General features: G+C 33.8%; 2 protein-coding genes across 6 annotated transcripts in view; both read left to right on the top strand.

Moving 5' to 3' along the window:
- LOC126850568 (dynein axonemal heavy chain 2) overlaps nt 1-6724 on the top strand; it is a 37136-nt gene extending 30412 nt beyond the window's left edge. Inside the window, exons 51-63 of the mRNA XM_050593707.1 lie at nt 244-459; nt 662-812; nt 1151-1300; nt 1379-1511; nt 1705-2049; nt 2458-2730; nt 3103-3447; nt 3697-3831; nt 4095-4371; nt 4571-4981; nt 5224-5742; nt 6174-6324; nt 6464-6724. Coding sequence (XP_050449664.1) covers nt 244-459; nt 662-812; nt 1151-1300; nt 1379-1511; nt 1705-2049; nt 2458-2730; nt 3103-3447; nt 3697-3831; nt 4095-4371; nt 4571-4981; nt 5224-5742; nt 6174-6324; nt 6464-6618 — 3261 coding nt within the window. The 3' untranslated portion in view covers nt 6619-6724. The remainder of the gene's footprint in view (nt 1-243; nt 460-661; nt 813-1150; nt 1301-1378; nt 1512-1704; nt 2050-2457; nt 2731-3102; nt 3448-3696; nt 3832-4094; nt 4372-4570; nt 4982-5223; nt 5743-6173; nt 6325-6463) is intronic.
- Nucleotides 6725-9871: 3147 nt separating this feature from the next.
- The window catches only part of LOC126850493 (protein tincar), a 108834-nt gene continuing 104237 nt past the window's right edge, over nt 9872-14468 (top strand). For 4 of the 5 annotated variants that reach the window (XM_050593569.1, XM_050593576.1, XM_050593571.1 and 1 more), the window contains exon 1: nt 9872-10661. The gene's annotated coding sequence lies outside the window, so the exon portion shown is untranslated. The remainder of the gene's footprint in view (nt 10662-14468) is intronic. The other variant, XM_050593577.1, reaches the window with a different exon arrangement.

Genomic DNA, 14468 nt, shown 5'->3' on the forward strand with positions numbered 1-14468 from the left:
CTATTTTACGTGTAATTCCAATCATGTTTCTAACAAGAATTTTTACTTGCAATCAATTAAAAAATTAATTATATTATTTATCTTATGCATTTTTTATATTTTTATTTTTAAAAGCTATTGATTTTGTTTACTTTTTTTTAAATATATAGATTAATATATATTTTTTAAAAAGTAAACAAAATCTATATATTTAAGTAAATTATAATCTTGAATTTATAATCGCGAATTCATCGAATGATTAAGGTGCAAGATAAAGAGATACCAACATCGCCAAACCTAGATGTGAAGGAATTTCTAGCTGATCCGTCGACAATCAGGGATTGGAACATTCAAGGATTACCGTCCGATGGATTCAGCACGGAAAATGGCATCATAGTAACGCGGGGAACACGTTGGCCCCTCGTAATCGATCCGCAATGTCAAGCAGTGAAGTGGATTAAAAATATGGAAGCGAAAAACGTAAATGTTTGATATATAATTACACTGATACACCATCAAAGAAATACGAATATCTGCCCAACAATATCATTAATTGGCTTTAATGTAAAATATATTAATAAATATATTAATAAATTAAATAATTAATATAAGATAAAATAATTGCAAAATAATAAAATCCAGAATTTACTTTGTCATTTTGACGTAACAATTATAATCGCAGGCACTAAGAGTAATTGACTTTGGTCAAGTGAACTATATGAGAATTCTGGAACAAGCAATTCAACTCGGAAGGCCAGTATTGCTCGAAAATATTGGAGAGACTCTCGATCCGAGCTTGAATCCGCTTCTCCAAAAAGCTTTCATTAAATCAGGTAAAACTTAACTTCAATATCATATAATTATATTCACGTAATTATATTTATGAGAAAATTCTAAAAAAACATTAAAATTATTAAAATTAAAATTAATTAAGTAATAATCATTAAATAAACTTCTGTTTAAATCATTAAATTAACGAAAAAGACTAATATATATGTAATAAAATATTATAATAATATAATATATTTTTAATAATATTTTATTTTTTGCTCGAATATGTGCGATTAATTTCTTTGTAAAACAAAAATTACGCTCAACATAAAACGCAATAACTAATATTTTTTTTTTTTTGCTTGTAATTTATATAATTCGTAATTTTTCAATGCTACAGGCGATCAAATGATGATCAAATTTAACGATAAATTGATTACTTACAATGATCAATTCCGGCTGTTTATGACTACAAAGCTCTCGAATCCCCACTATGCCCCGGAGATTTCAACTAAAACGACATTATGCAACTTCGCCATTAAGGAGCAGGGTAACTAATAGTCTTACAGTATATACTTTAGAGAAAGATGGAACAAGATTAGGGAATATAACTCTGTCCCGCATGTAGGTCTCGAAGCGCAGCTTCTCGGAATCGTGGTGAGGAAAGAGAAGCCGCAGCTTGAGGAACAGAAAGACAATCTGGTACTTACAATTGCAACCGATAAACGGACTCTCAGAGAACTCGAAGATAAAATACTTTAGTAAGATTTACGAAAATTCCATAAGCTTTAAATGTTTAAATGCTTTTTGCTTTAAAGCACAGTCATTTTATTCTGTATATGTATAATTGAATATAAAACTATTTTTCATTATTTATTTCATAATATAATTTACAAGTAATTAACTAAAACAATTAACTACAACAAAATATATAAATACATTCTATTCTATTAGTTTGCTTAGCGTGGCGGGAGAAACTCTTCTAGATGACCTAGACTTACTGAATGCTCTGCAGACATCAAAGGCAACATCTATCTCCATTCAAGAGTCTCTAACTGTTACTGAACAGACAGAGAAAGAGATAGATTTAGCGAGAGAAGGATATCGACCATGTTCGAAACGTGCCTCGATTCTTTTTTTCGTTCTAAATGACATGAGCATCATCGATCCCATGTATCAGTTCTCCCTCGCTGCATACAATGCACTGTTTATGCTCTCCATCGACAAAAGTTCTAAAAAATCAAAATTGTCTGAGAGAATCGACAGTCTGAACGATTATCATACATATGCGGTTTACAGGTATAATTAAATACAGAGAGGGAGAGAGAGAAAGTTTTATCTTCGTTAAAAAACTTTATTTTTATTTTTTATCTGGTAAATAATATTTGCAATTTAAAATAATTTAGTAAAAACATAAATGTGTTTATTTACTTCACATTTATAAGATAATATACAATTTAAAGATAATATAATATATATAATTTGTTTGCAGAAAAATATATTTTAATGAAAATCACCTCATATTAGCAGTCTTTTATCTTTTATATGACATTATCAATGTTTCATAAAAAATGTGACAAAACTTGAAATAATGACGCATGTGATGTAACATTATTATAATCCTCTTATCTTGCAAATATTTGAGGCAGAGAAGAAATGTATGGTCCTAAGGAAAAATGATGCGACGGATTTTATTTTTATGAATAGGAACACATGCCGAGGTCTGTTCGAGCAGCACAAGCTCCTCTTTTCTTTTCACATGTGCGTCAAGATATTGGATGCGCAGGGCAAAATCATCCCGGGAGAATACGCGTTTCTGCTCCGCGGCGGAATCGTGCTGGACCGAGAAAATCAGCCGGACAAACCCGTGTCGTGGCTGCCGGATGAAACTTGGGACAATGTCACTGAACTCGACAAGCTGCCCGGATTTCACGGAGTCATTTCTTCTTTTGAGCATCTCCCGCGTGATTGGCACAATTGGTGCGTACAATGTCACGTTATTTCACATCAGCTTTCTTGACATTTTTACACTTTTATCTTTCTTTATAATTTCCTTTAAAAATTACACGCAATTGTATTAATAAATATTCTGGATATAGGAATTCCATATGTATTTATCAAAAATATTTTACCATAAACTAATCAAACATATAAATGATAATATTTATATATGATATATTCTTTCTTTATTCTTTTATTTTTTTATTTGAATTGTAATAACAGAGCTATTACATTAAAGTAGAAAGATTTTATAATCATTTTTATTTAAATCGCATTATCGTCTGTCAGAAATATTTCGCGCAAACACGTTTCTCTGTGCAACGTTTTCTTATCCATACCTTTAATATCTAGGTACACCAACACAGAACCGGAAACTATACCGCTAGTCGGCGAATGGGAGGAAAGGTGCACTGAGTTTCAGAAAATGTTATTCGTTCGCAGCTGTCGACCTGACAGAATATCCTTCTGCATTACGACCTATATCGTTCGCAATCTCAGTCAAAGTTTCGTTGAACCTCCTGTACTTGACCTAAAAGCAGTGTTAGATGATTCCGTAGCGCAGACACCATTGATATTCGTTCTTTCGCCCGGTGTGGATCCCACTGGCATTCTCATGCAGTTAGCTGACAGTCAAGACATGTCTGATAAATTCACGACCTTATCGCTAGGCCAAGGACAGGCTCCCATTGCCACGAGGTTAATTATAAAATTTCGTATATTTATATGATATAATTGTGATATCTAAGAAGTTTTGGATTTTTAAAGAGAAATAAAATTTGAAGCGTATTTTATATTCTTAATCTTATTAACATCATAAAATTGTAAAAATGGTATATGGTATATTAAAAAATTAATGTTTAAAATTCAAAAACTAAAGGTAATATTTATATATAGTTATGTAAAATTATTTTCATTGCGTTTCATATTTCTTTGTTCTTTGCGCAGCATGATAGAGATCGGTGCCAAAGAAGGATTTTGGGTATTTCTTGCGAATTGCCACCTTTCACTCAGTTGGATGCCCAAGCTCGATAAGATTGTGGATGTACTTGGTTCCAGCCATACTTTACATCCAAGATTTAGGTATACGCCAGAGTTTTATGAAATACTACCTCATATTATATTCACGCAATACTATTTTTTTTTTTTTTTTACATATAATGCGTCAAAAATAATAAATTATTAAAAGTTTTAATTTTTTGCAATTCACAAAATAAACAAAACAATAATAAAATTATATTTATTATGATATTGAATATGGACATTGATTATTATGATACCTGATTATGAATGTAGTCAGATATATTGGAGTAAATATTGAAAAAATGCGTTTAATTTTTTTACAGGCTATGGCTTAGTTCGAGTCCAACTCCTCAGTTTCCTCTATCGATTCTTCAAGCCGGGATAAAAATGACTACCGAGCCGCCAAAAGGATTAAAAGCCAACATGAAGCGCCTTTATAGTTTAATTACCGAAACTCAGTTCGACTTGTGCCAAGAAAAGTCTAAATATAAAAAGCTGCTATTCACACTGGTCTTCTTCCACTCTATTCTTCTAGAACGAAAGAAATTCCAACAACTTGGCTGGAACATTATCTACAGTTTCAACGATTCCGACTTCGAGGTATTTTCGAGCAAAAGTTGCAAGCGGCATATACGTTGCAGAAAGCTTTTTTATTCATCCGCTATTTATTTTATACGCACAAAAAGATATCTCTCAGAAATGAAGCCAGTGCTTTTAATAGCGTTTAAATTCATCTCGTCAAAGTGACGCTCGATGATAAAGAGGCACGATTGTCATAATAGCAGGATATCTGTTCCAGGTCTCTGAAAATTTGCTGCAAGTTTACCTGGATGAATATCCAGTCACACCGTGGGAATCTTTGAAATATCTCATAGCAGGTGTTTGCTATGGTGGTCACGTGACCGACGACTGGGATCGCCGCTTGTTGATGACATACATCCAGCAATATTTCACGGAGAACGTTCTGACTATCCCCCATTATCGTTTGTCATCGCTGCCCACCTATTACGTGCCCCGCGACGGTTCCTTGGAGTCCTACCGCGATTTTATCGCGATCCTGCCGAACGTCGACAGGCCGGAAGCGTTTGGTCAGCATCCAAATGCGGATATCACTTGCCTGATAATGGAGACTAGGAATATGTTTGAGACTCTGATGAGTCTTCAGATACAGATGGTCAGCGGAGAAATGGACGAGGACAAAGAAAATAAGGTAAGTAAATGAGCGATTGAATTTCAAGCTTACATTTTCTGTTTGATTTGAAGATGTAAAGTAACGAGATATGAAAGTAAGTAAGACTTTTATATTATTGAACTTACAAGATATTTCTCGATATCTGCTTTTATATTATTGGTATTTCATTATCACAACTTCATTAATCTTGCCTTCGGTAATCCTGGGCTAAGCTCTTGTTACGAGCGAATCTTGTTACTCAATCTTGTCGTGTCTTGCAGGTAATACAACTCGCGAACGATATTCTCTCGAGAATACCGGAAACAATCGATTACGAGACAACAGAAAGACTGATAGGACCAAATAAGACGCCATTGGACGTGGTGCTTCTTCAAGAGATTGGACGATACAACGAGTTGTTGATAAAAACTCAGGACAGTCTTAAGGAACTTCAACGAGGAATTATAGGATTGGTGCTTATGTCGCACGAGTTAGAAGAAATGTTCGCGTGCATAAACGAAGGAAGAGTGCCGCCTCTATGGTTGACCGCGTATCCGTCTTTAAAACTACTCGGCGCTTGGACGAGGGATCTAATCAATCGAGTCGAGTACTTCGCCAATTGGGCTCGAACCACTCATCCGCCATTGCTCTTCTGGCTAGCTGCGTATACATTTCCGACGGGATTCCTTACTGCGGTGCTACAAACTTCGGCGAGACTCTGGAACGTATCTATCGATTCATTGTCATGGGAGTTTACTGTATTCACAACGGATGAGTCTGCTATAATCGAGCCGCCCATGGTAACTACGAGCGATTAGGCTAATTGCTCATCCGACCAGTTTCAGTTCGAGACCATTAATATCGAACACTGCTTTAACTATAAGAAGCTTACACTTCTTGCTGGATACGGTGCTCATTCATACAAATATCTCGTTTATGTAAATTATCCATTCAATTATGCAATATAACTATTCAGCTTTCGGACAAAAAAAAATTGGAGATTAAAGGTCTGTCATCACCACGTGTGTGACTTGCTTCGAATACACAGCAGAAATTGCATCGCATTATAAAACATTAAATGTGAGAGATTTTCATGGTACAGTGTCAATACTCTCTTTTGATCGTCATAAATCTTTCTCGACACATGCAAAAGAATCGGCAAATCATTGTAACGAATATATTGCTCTTATCGATTATACAGTAAGCGATTGTATATATTGTTTAACTTTAGGACGGCGTATATATACGCTCCATTTTTCTGGAGGGTGCAGGCTGGGACAAAGAAAATGGCTTTCTCATCGAACCCGCACCCATGCAACTCGTATGCAACATGCCGATTATTCATTTTCGACCCGTCGAGCAAATTAAGAAAAAAGTTAAAGGTAAGGCCAAATGCAAATCATTTAAATATAATCGGTTTTCTTCGCGCGTGTAAGCACATTTGTAATTATTAATTATTATAAAGCAATTAAAAAAAGCAGAGCCTCGGTTACAATCAATATTCGCTTAACATTTTTACAGATTTATACCTTTGCCCTTGTTATTATTATCCTCAAAGGAATGGCGATCAAATGAGATCTGCATTTGTTGTAGCTGTAGATCTCAAAACTGGACAGCAAAGTCCGGATTTTTGGGTGAAACGAGCAACTGCGCTTTTATTGAGTCTGGCCGTATAAGTTTTATGTTAATTTGTATTCAAGTCTCAGTTTAATTTTAGCAATAACATGCACGCATAATATATTTATTTGAAATAGTTTATCATCCACACAGAACACGTTCAGAAAACGTCCATAAGATGTTTAAACATTGTATGGATGATATTCTATAAACATGCGGATCACATGATTTTGTATTTTTTATTTGTGTTATACATATAGATAATTAAAAATGGTTTAATGTCGATGTGAAAATATATTTTACATAAAAATTTTATAAAAAATTAATTATTATATATGTATATTAAATTTTGCTCTAAAAATAAACACAGAAATAAAACAATGTGAAATAAATGAGATTATTAGCACCATCTCTCGTGACTCAACTACACGATAGAATTGAATAAAATCACATGGTATATAAAAAATATTACATTTTCTAATAATTTCCGTAGAAAGGAGTAATAAATATACACAATCATATTACATATAGTAAATATTTCTAGACAAATTATATTTAAAATAAATAATATATATTCATAGATATCATCATTTAAGATTGTTTCTCAATCGGTATCAAAGTACCAAGAATTGATACTTTCTAGTATATGGCTGTTAGTATATCGATACTTGATACTTTTCATGTACCAACAGAGTGTAAGTGATGTTAATATTTCTAAGCTATTTTCAATAGATAAGCATATCGATGAAGATATATTTAAAATGCACATATTCACTGTTATAAATATCATTATTATTTAACATTTATTAAAAATATTTATGTATTAATTATAATATTAATTACTATTTACAAGTATAATCTCAAAATACATTTCTAAACAACACACTTTTTAAAATATTATTTTATATATATATATATATATATATAATAAAAAATAAATGATTTATGTTATAAGTGTGTTATAAAAAACATATTTAAAGAAATTGATTTTACATTCATTCTAGCTGGTTAAAGTTTCTGATAATCACACAGCAATCAATTGTTTTTTTGCAATTAATTTTGTAAATTAATTCTACATTATCGCAAAAATTATGCAAATAATTTTAATAACAATTTGCTGCTTGAGAGAGAGTATGACAACAAAGCATATTTTAATTATTTGACAACAAATATTTTATAGAAAATTCTCTCTCTTTCTTTCTTTCTTCTCTTGAAAATAAATAAACAATTATAAATAACGTCACTAAATCGAATTCTCCAATTTGTCGACGTATATAGAGTAGAAATTGATTCAGTTCATCGCGATAGAATCGATTTGGAACTTCCGTATTTACAGTCAGTACATAAGGATACGAGACAGATTGAGTCGAATTGAAGAGAAGAAGTAGAGACAGACGAGATTAAAGGTCGCCAGTCTTGTTGGCGGATCACAAACAGCAGGTCGCTCTCACGATTCTGACTCTCACGCAATTATTTCTTATTCTCGGTGTAATGGCGCTCGACGAAGATCCTGGTGCATTCAGAGTTTTCTCCTACCCTCAACCATGGTTTAATAGTACGAACATCACTTCTTCTTTCTCGCCTCAGGTGTTGCTACGCGTCTCCGCGATGTCTTACCATTTATCTACACTTTTTTCTTAATGTTAACATGAAACTACTCAACTTATTCAACGTTAGATTACATTTTTATTACGATTTATACGTATGAATTTTTCTCATGACACAGAATTTTTTTTAAAGAGAATATATTTGTAATAGTATGACTGGCAAACAGCGAAAATTTTTTAGATAAAGCTATCTTTACAATCAAAAGTAGTAAAAAAGAAATTTTATATTTTTATGAATTTTTTGTATATGCTTTATAATTTTTATAATTTTATATTAATCAAATGTATTTTTGTGCTAATTTTAACTGTTGAAATATCTAAAATATTTTTTTTCATGCGAAACTTATGCTATTATAGGTATTTTCTTTTTAAAAAGAATCCCGCTTCTTCGTTCCGCTTATACATATTTTCATTCGTACTTGTTGCTGTTTTTAATAAATTTTAACTTAAAAACTTTAGAAATTAACTCCAGACTTATAAAAAAAAGTTCTCCCTTTGTGAAATAAATTGAAAAACTTATAAACGGGAACATGAGAAATACAGTGAAGCGACAAATAAAATCAGAATTTTAGGTACGACGATAAGTTGAGGAGTGAGAAAAACTGATTTGCATTTGATCTCGAAGCGGAAAAAAATGAATATCTTTGTTAAATGAAATTGTATTGCATTGCGCACTTTGCGTCCGAAGCTGTCCGGAGCAGAAGAATAATAGAGGTAAGCGAATGAGTAATAGTCGCGGATAACTAATATCCGAGAAAATATTTTTCGCCGAAAGGTCTCTCCATACAATTCGACAATAATGAAAGATTCTTAATTCTGAAAAATAGCAATAAAAAATATTTTTATGTTATTAATTTATCGGACAGATAGCGTGACCTCACAGCATCTCTATACATATATTTGAAATATAAAAATGCACACATAATATATTTATATAAAATATAAAAAATATTCCGTATAAAAAATCCTCAGAATATTTTGCATAAAAATGAGACGCATAAAATTATAATTTATATCTAGTTCTGCATATTGCTTGCAATCATTCAATAGTATCAATTAATCAGATATTGTTATCTCAATTGTGTTTATTATTCATTTTTAGTCTTCAATGAATATACATATACTATGTATTTCAAAATCCCGCATCTAGGTCTCGGAGATATTTAATGTGCTCCACTATCTATACGTATATGTGACGTCACATATTATCGTCAATTATAATATCAAAACAACAGAGCACACACATAATATCATGTTCATAGATATAAGATATTGACCTTTTTATTAGATAATTAAGTTAACTATTAGAAATATCGATATATGACGCAATATTTTGTCATAAAATAACATTTTTTTGATAGCACTAATTATGACAATCATAAAAGTTCGCTTGCTGTAACATCGAAAGTAAAATAATGAAAGAATCTCCGAGAAAATCCAAAGATTCTCTGTTACGATCAGTATCGGAATCAAAAACGCATCGATACTTGATACACGCATCTTTAGATATCTGCACTTCTTTCTAGATATATCGGCAGATATCTCTCTCATCTCTGATGTGAGAGAATAATCCTCGCGGGTCTGGACCGATGGTGGGGGGGAGAGACCGGGAGCCGGGCCAATCAAGCGAGCGCGACGCGCGACGCAGAGCCGAGGCGCGCAGGTTCCGAGCCGCCGGGCATCCTCAGCAGAGCGAGCGTGGACGTCCGCGGTGACGGAGCTCACGGTACTCTTGTACGTAACCTCGACGTTCTTGCGTGCTTGCGAGTTTGTGCCTGGGCATCGCGGACACGGCTCGACTTTTCGCGGGACGATCGCCACGCTCGCGCGCGCGAGTACTCATCGGTCGATTTTCGCTTTCCACTTCCGTCCCATCATCCTCCTCCTCCTCCCCCTTTCTTCTCCCCCCCCCAGTGAGAAACGCAACGGTGATATCCGGAGCAGCGCGCGCTGGTCCATCTCTCTGCGTCGGGATTTTGGAGAGAAAGAACGATAACGCGTATATACATTATATACGTGCGTCACGATTACGCGGGATTTCGATGCGAAACCGACAGCCAGCGGAGAGAACATTGCGGCGATTCTGATTAACCTTGTGAAGTGGCGCAATATTACGAATATCGAAGACGCGAGTGGTTGCTGGCTGATGGAATTGTGAGGACAGAAAGTGTTGTTGTTTCGCGTTCGACGAAGCCGAACCGAAGAGCGAGCATGATCGCGATACATTCGGTGATGTGAGAAATTTGATATTGACATCGTGAATCGTGAGTTCGTTGAATTGTATCGTCGTGTCTCCGGTTTAGGTTCGCGGAAAGTCGTGGTAAATACGCGCGCGGCTCGCGTGTTGTTGTGCTGTCATATATATTATCGTCGAATCGCTGGAATCGCAATTGTTCGCAGTGATGATTTGAAGTGCTCCTCGACAATTTGACTTTATTTATGTCTCACGTAAAGGCCGCGGCATCAGACATCTTCGCCATTCCTGCGCTCGAGAGGTATGTAAGAAATGTTACACGTTACGATGCCTATATAGGGTGTCTTAGAATCCTGATTGATCCTTGATTTTGAAGTCGAATTTCACTAGAACCTTTTAATATTTAAATATCTTATATATGATGAAAATATTAAAAGTAGAATTATTCGAAAGTAAACTATATACATAAATTTGAGTAAACAACAGGATTTATATTTAATTAATATTTAAATATTTTAATTTAAAATGCTATTTTTTCGATTATTCACATTGAAAGATATTAATGTTGCAATATTTAAAAAAGGCTTTGAATCGATCAAGGATTCTATTATCATTGATATAAATCGAAAAAAAATGTTTTTTAATTTGATTTATTTCGATTTATATTTAAAAGAATTTTGTTCGAATCTCAACAAAAATTAAAAATTCTTGTCAAATATCTGAAATTTCGTACACAATGTTCGCAACGAATGGGAGACAGATCGAACAATTGTATGCAAAATCTACGGGTCTCTCTCACGGGCACAATACGAAAATATTGACGAATTGTAGAGTGCAGCGAGCCCATCTGGCGTTGTGACGCTCTGCGCATATGCTTGTTTACATTTCCGAATTTATTTGGCTCAAGAAATGTTTGCGTAGTGCACGCTGTACGTGATAAACTATACAAATGTTTTTTTTTTCCAAATATTACGTCTGCGATGCGACGATATCAATTCTTTTTCTTTTTGAAGCCAGCCTAATTGAGTGAAAAAGGAATTGCATAAAATGTCGCAAACTTTAGGTATACTTGGTGAGCATGCGAAGCATATCCGATTGCAAAATATTCATGACCTCGTGTTCACGGCTGAGTCATTTAATTCGCTCACAAAGGCTTACGCATAGAGTGAATAAATTTTAAACACAATATTTATAGCGCAATTGTGATGCGAATAGCGTTGTTAGAAACGTCAGAAATCAGTAGATTATTAATGGCATGATCTATGTATAAGATTTTGATCAGCATTGATCTGACCAAGAATCTGACAGCACGAATCTTAAGATACAATTGTACGTCACGCGATATTTGGACACAGCATATTTGTTTTTTTTATTTAATAATTTTATATTTGTAATATTTTATATATTATATTTGATATTTAATATTTTTGATTTATTTAATATTTTATTATTTAATAATGAAAATATTTCTTAAATATAATTGGACAGAAGTAGCTTATTATTTACATTAATTGTTCTAATCACAATTAATTTTAAATATTCACTTAAAATAGAGATTTTCTCGCCTATAATATAAGGAATAATATAGGGAACATCTCAAATAACGATAGAGATAAAATCTCGTATCTCATATATCACGATGATTCGATAATGAAATAATCTTAAAATATTTGATACCGTTTTTATTTTTATGAATATATAAATCAGTATAATAACGAGCGCGATTATTTACAAGGTTATTATCGAGCACAATTATTTATAAAGTTATTATTGAACGCGATTATTTATAAGATTGTTATCGAGCGCTTTTCAACGTTTTCAACAATGAAAGAGTTAATTGCAAGAGCTATTATTAATGACACTCATATAATGCATTATTTACTTTTAACGAAACATGTTAAATGTTTGACTATCTCATTACTTTTTACCCAACTTTTTATGCATGTACGCACATTTGACGCGGACCATCGGCGATCGTAATTGAGATCGATCGGTCCGGGATTGGATCTTGTCGAGAAGATGACGATAGGCTTATTCGCGGGCGCACACGAGTCTATTCTAGGAAGAAGGATTATTACGCTCTCTGGGAAAGGCAAGAGGGTTTAAGGGAGACCGTATGAGCGCGTGTTTCCAAATCGCATACACAACGGTCCCGTTGTCCTCTTATCCCGATTTAGATCCAGCGTGACGCATATACGGCGTACGCATTTCGTCACTGTAAACAGTTTGGATCTCGTTATTGTGTCGCCGCGTGGCTGTGAGAAACTGAGAGAAAACCTCTAAGCTAAGCTTGCATCATTGTGTGTAGGCGTAGTCTATTGAATGAACTCGTCTCGCATTCATAGAACACATTCATAGATATATCTCGATTGATTATTTTAGATTCGTTATCTTGAATGAGAATGCAATACATTTCCGTGTTTCGTAGTAATCAGTTTCAAAATAAAACAAACGAAAAAAATGAAAAAAATTTTTATTACAATATGCTAAAACCTAAAAGCATATATTTTTTGAAGACTCGTTCAAAATTTTTTTATGAAATTTTATAAAAATGTCTATTTTTTGTCGTAATTTAAATTTATATTTGTAAGCATTTGATTGATACGCTTTGTAAATAATATTTATAGTTTTTTGACAAATTAGAAATTTGAACCAATTAATGAAACAGTGGCAATTGTTAAAATTAAATGACAATTGTTTTGATCGTTATTCTCGGTCGGAAAACGAGTTGTTTCGATTACGTGAAAAACGGTATTACATTGCATTTCGGAAATACGTACGCGCTATCATATACATCGGCCGTTTCAGAGGTAGTCGACCTGGCGAAAGTGAGTAACCCTCATCACGCATGCTCTCCAACCCCGATATCGTAAGACACTTGAATGAGGGGCGGATGATAGAGAGTGTCCGTGCTTCTCTCCTCCCCCGTGAATAATATTTACCGTCCTTTTCCTATCTCGGCGTACACAGCCGGGCATATACACGTACACTCGCGCGTTGGCTTGTTGATAAGTGGATTTTTTTTACCGCTACTTATACGAAGGGCTGAAAGTGTAATGGTTCGTTTCATGCGCCACGCCTTTCTTCGAAGAACGGCTTCCTGAATATAGGAATTACAGCCTCCTCCTGGAGGACGTCTGGCATTCTGCAGATACGCGGAGAATCTGGTTTTCTGCATCAAAGTTCATAAAACTTACAAATGCACTCTCAACCGTTGACTCGTGAATTCCAAAGTCCATCATGAAATCACGCGAAATGACAATGTTCTGCACAAAATCATGTAATACAAATAAATATGTATTTTACATTTTGTTTTTTTTATTTTTTTTTTTATTTCGTAACTTCTGTAATTTGCTTATAGTTGGTAAGAGAGAAAGTGTGTAGGAGACTTATCTTTCAAATTTCAAATAACAATAATTTTAGGAAGGACAGTATTATATTTTTTTAATTGTCATGGGTCACACAAGCAAAGGGAGCAAATTCACTTCGCTCTGTTATGTGTGAGGTGAAATTGTACGCCTGAAATTAGAATCACACAAGCTCTGTGTGTGTATCGCATCAAAGTTATGTAAGCTGTATAATTCACGGCCGCGGGGCGAAGAACCTAATCGATATTGTCTTACAGAATGTTTATCAACTTCGGACGTGACGCGAAAAATAGATTGACGTTATGAGAACTTAACACCTGAATAAAATCGAGAGAAGCTTCCCATCTCTTGTCTTATACATATGTCACGACGGATGTAGATTGTGACTTCATATCCTGTTCATTGAAGTCATTCCTTTCGTGACGAGATTCGATTGAGCACTTCCTCCATCGATTTTATGTCCTTCAGAGTCGTCGAAATTTATACTTTTTATCTTGCCGACGTGTAGCAAATTAATGATACTACGCCGAAGTCATATATATCATACATCAATTTAAAAAAAAAAAAATAAATGTTAAAGGTTTCATAATTATATATTTATATTTTATAATTATATAATATTCAATTATAACATTTTATGAAGAGAGACTGCTTTAATTCAACTGATTATAAAAAGGGTCAATTAAAAAATTTGCGTAATTTAACGTTATCAAGCAAAAAATACAACGGAGTTAATTCGC

The sequence above is a fragment of the Cataglyphis hispanica genome, chromosome 6 (assembly GCF_021464435.1).
Source record: "Cataglyphis hispanica isolate Lineage 1 chromosome 6, ULB_Chis1_1.0, whole genome shotgun sequence".
Classification (NCBI taxonomy): domain Eukaryota; kingdom Metazoa; phylum Arthropoda; class Insecta; order Hymenoptera; family Formicidae; genus Cataglyphis; species Cataglyphis hispanica.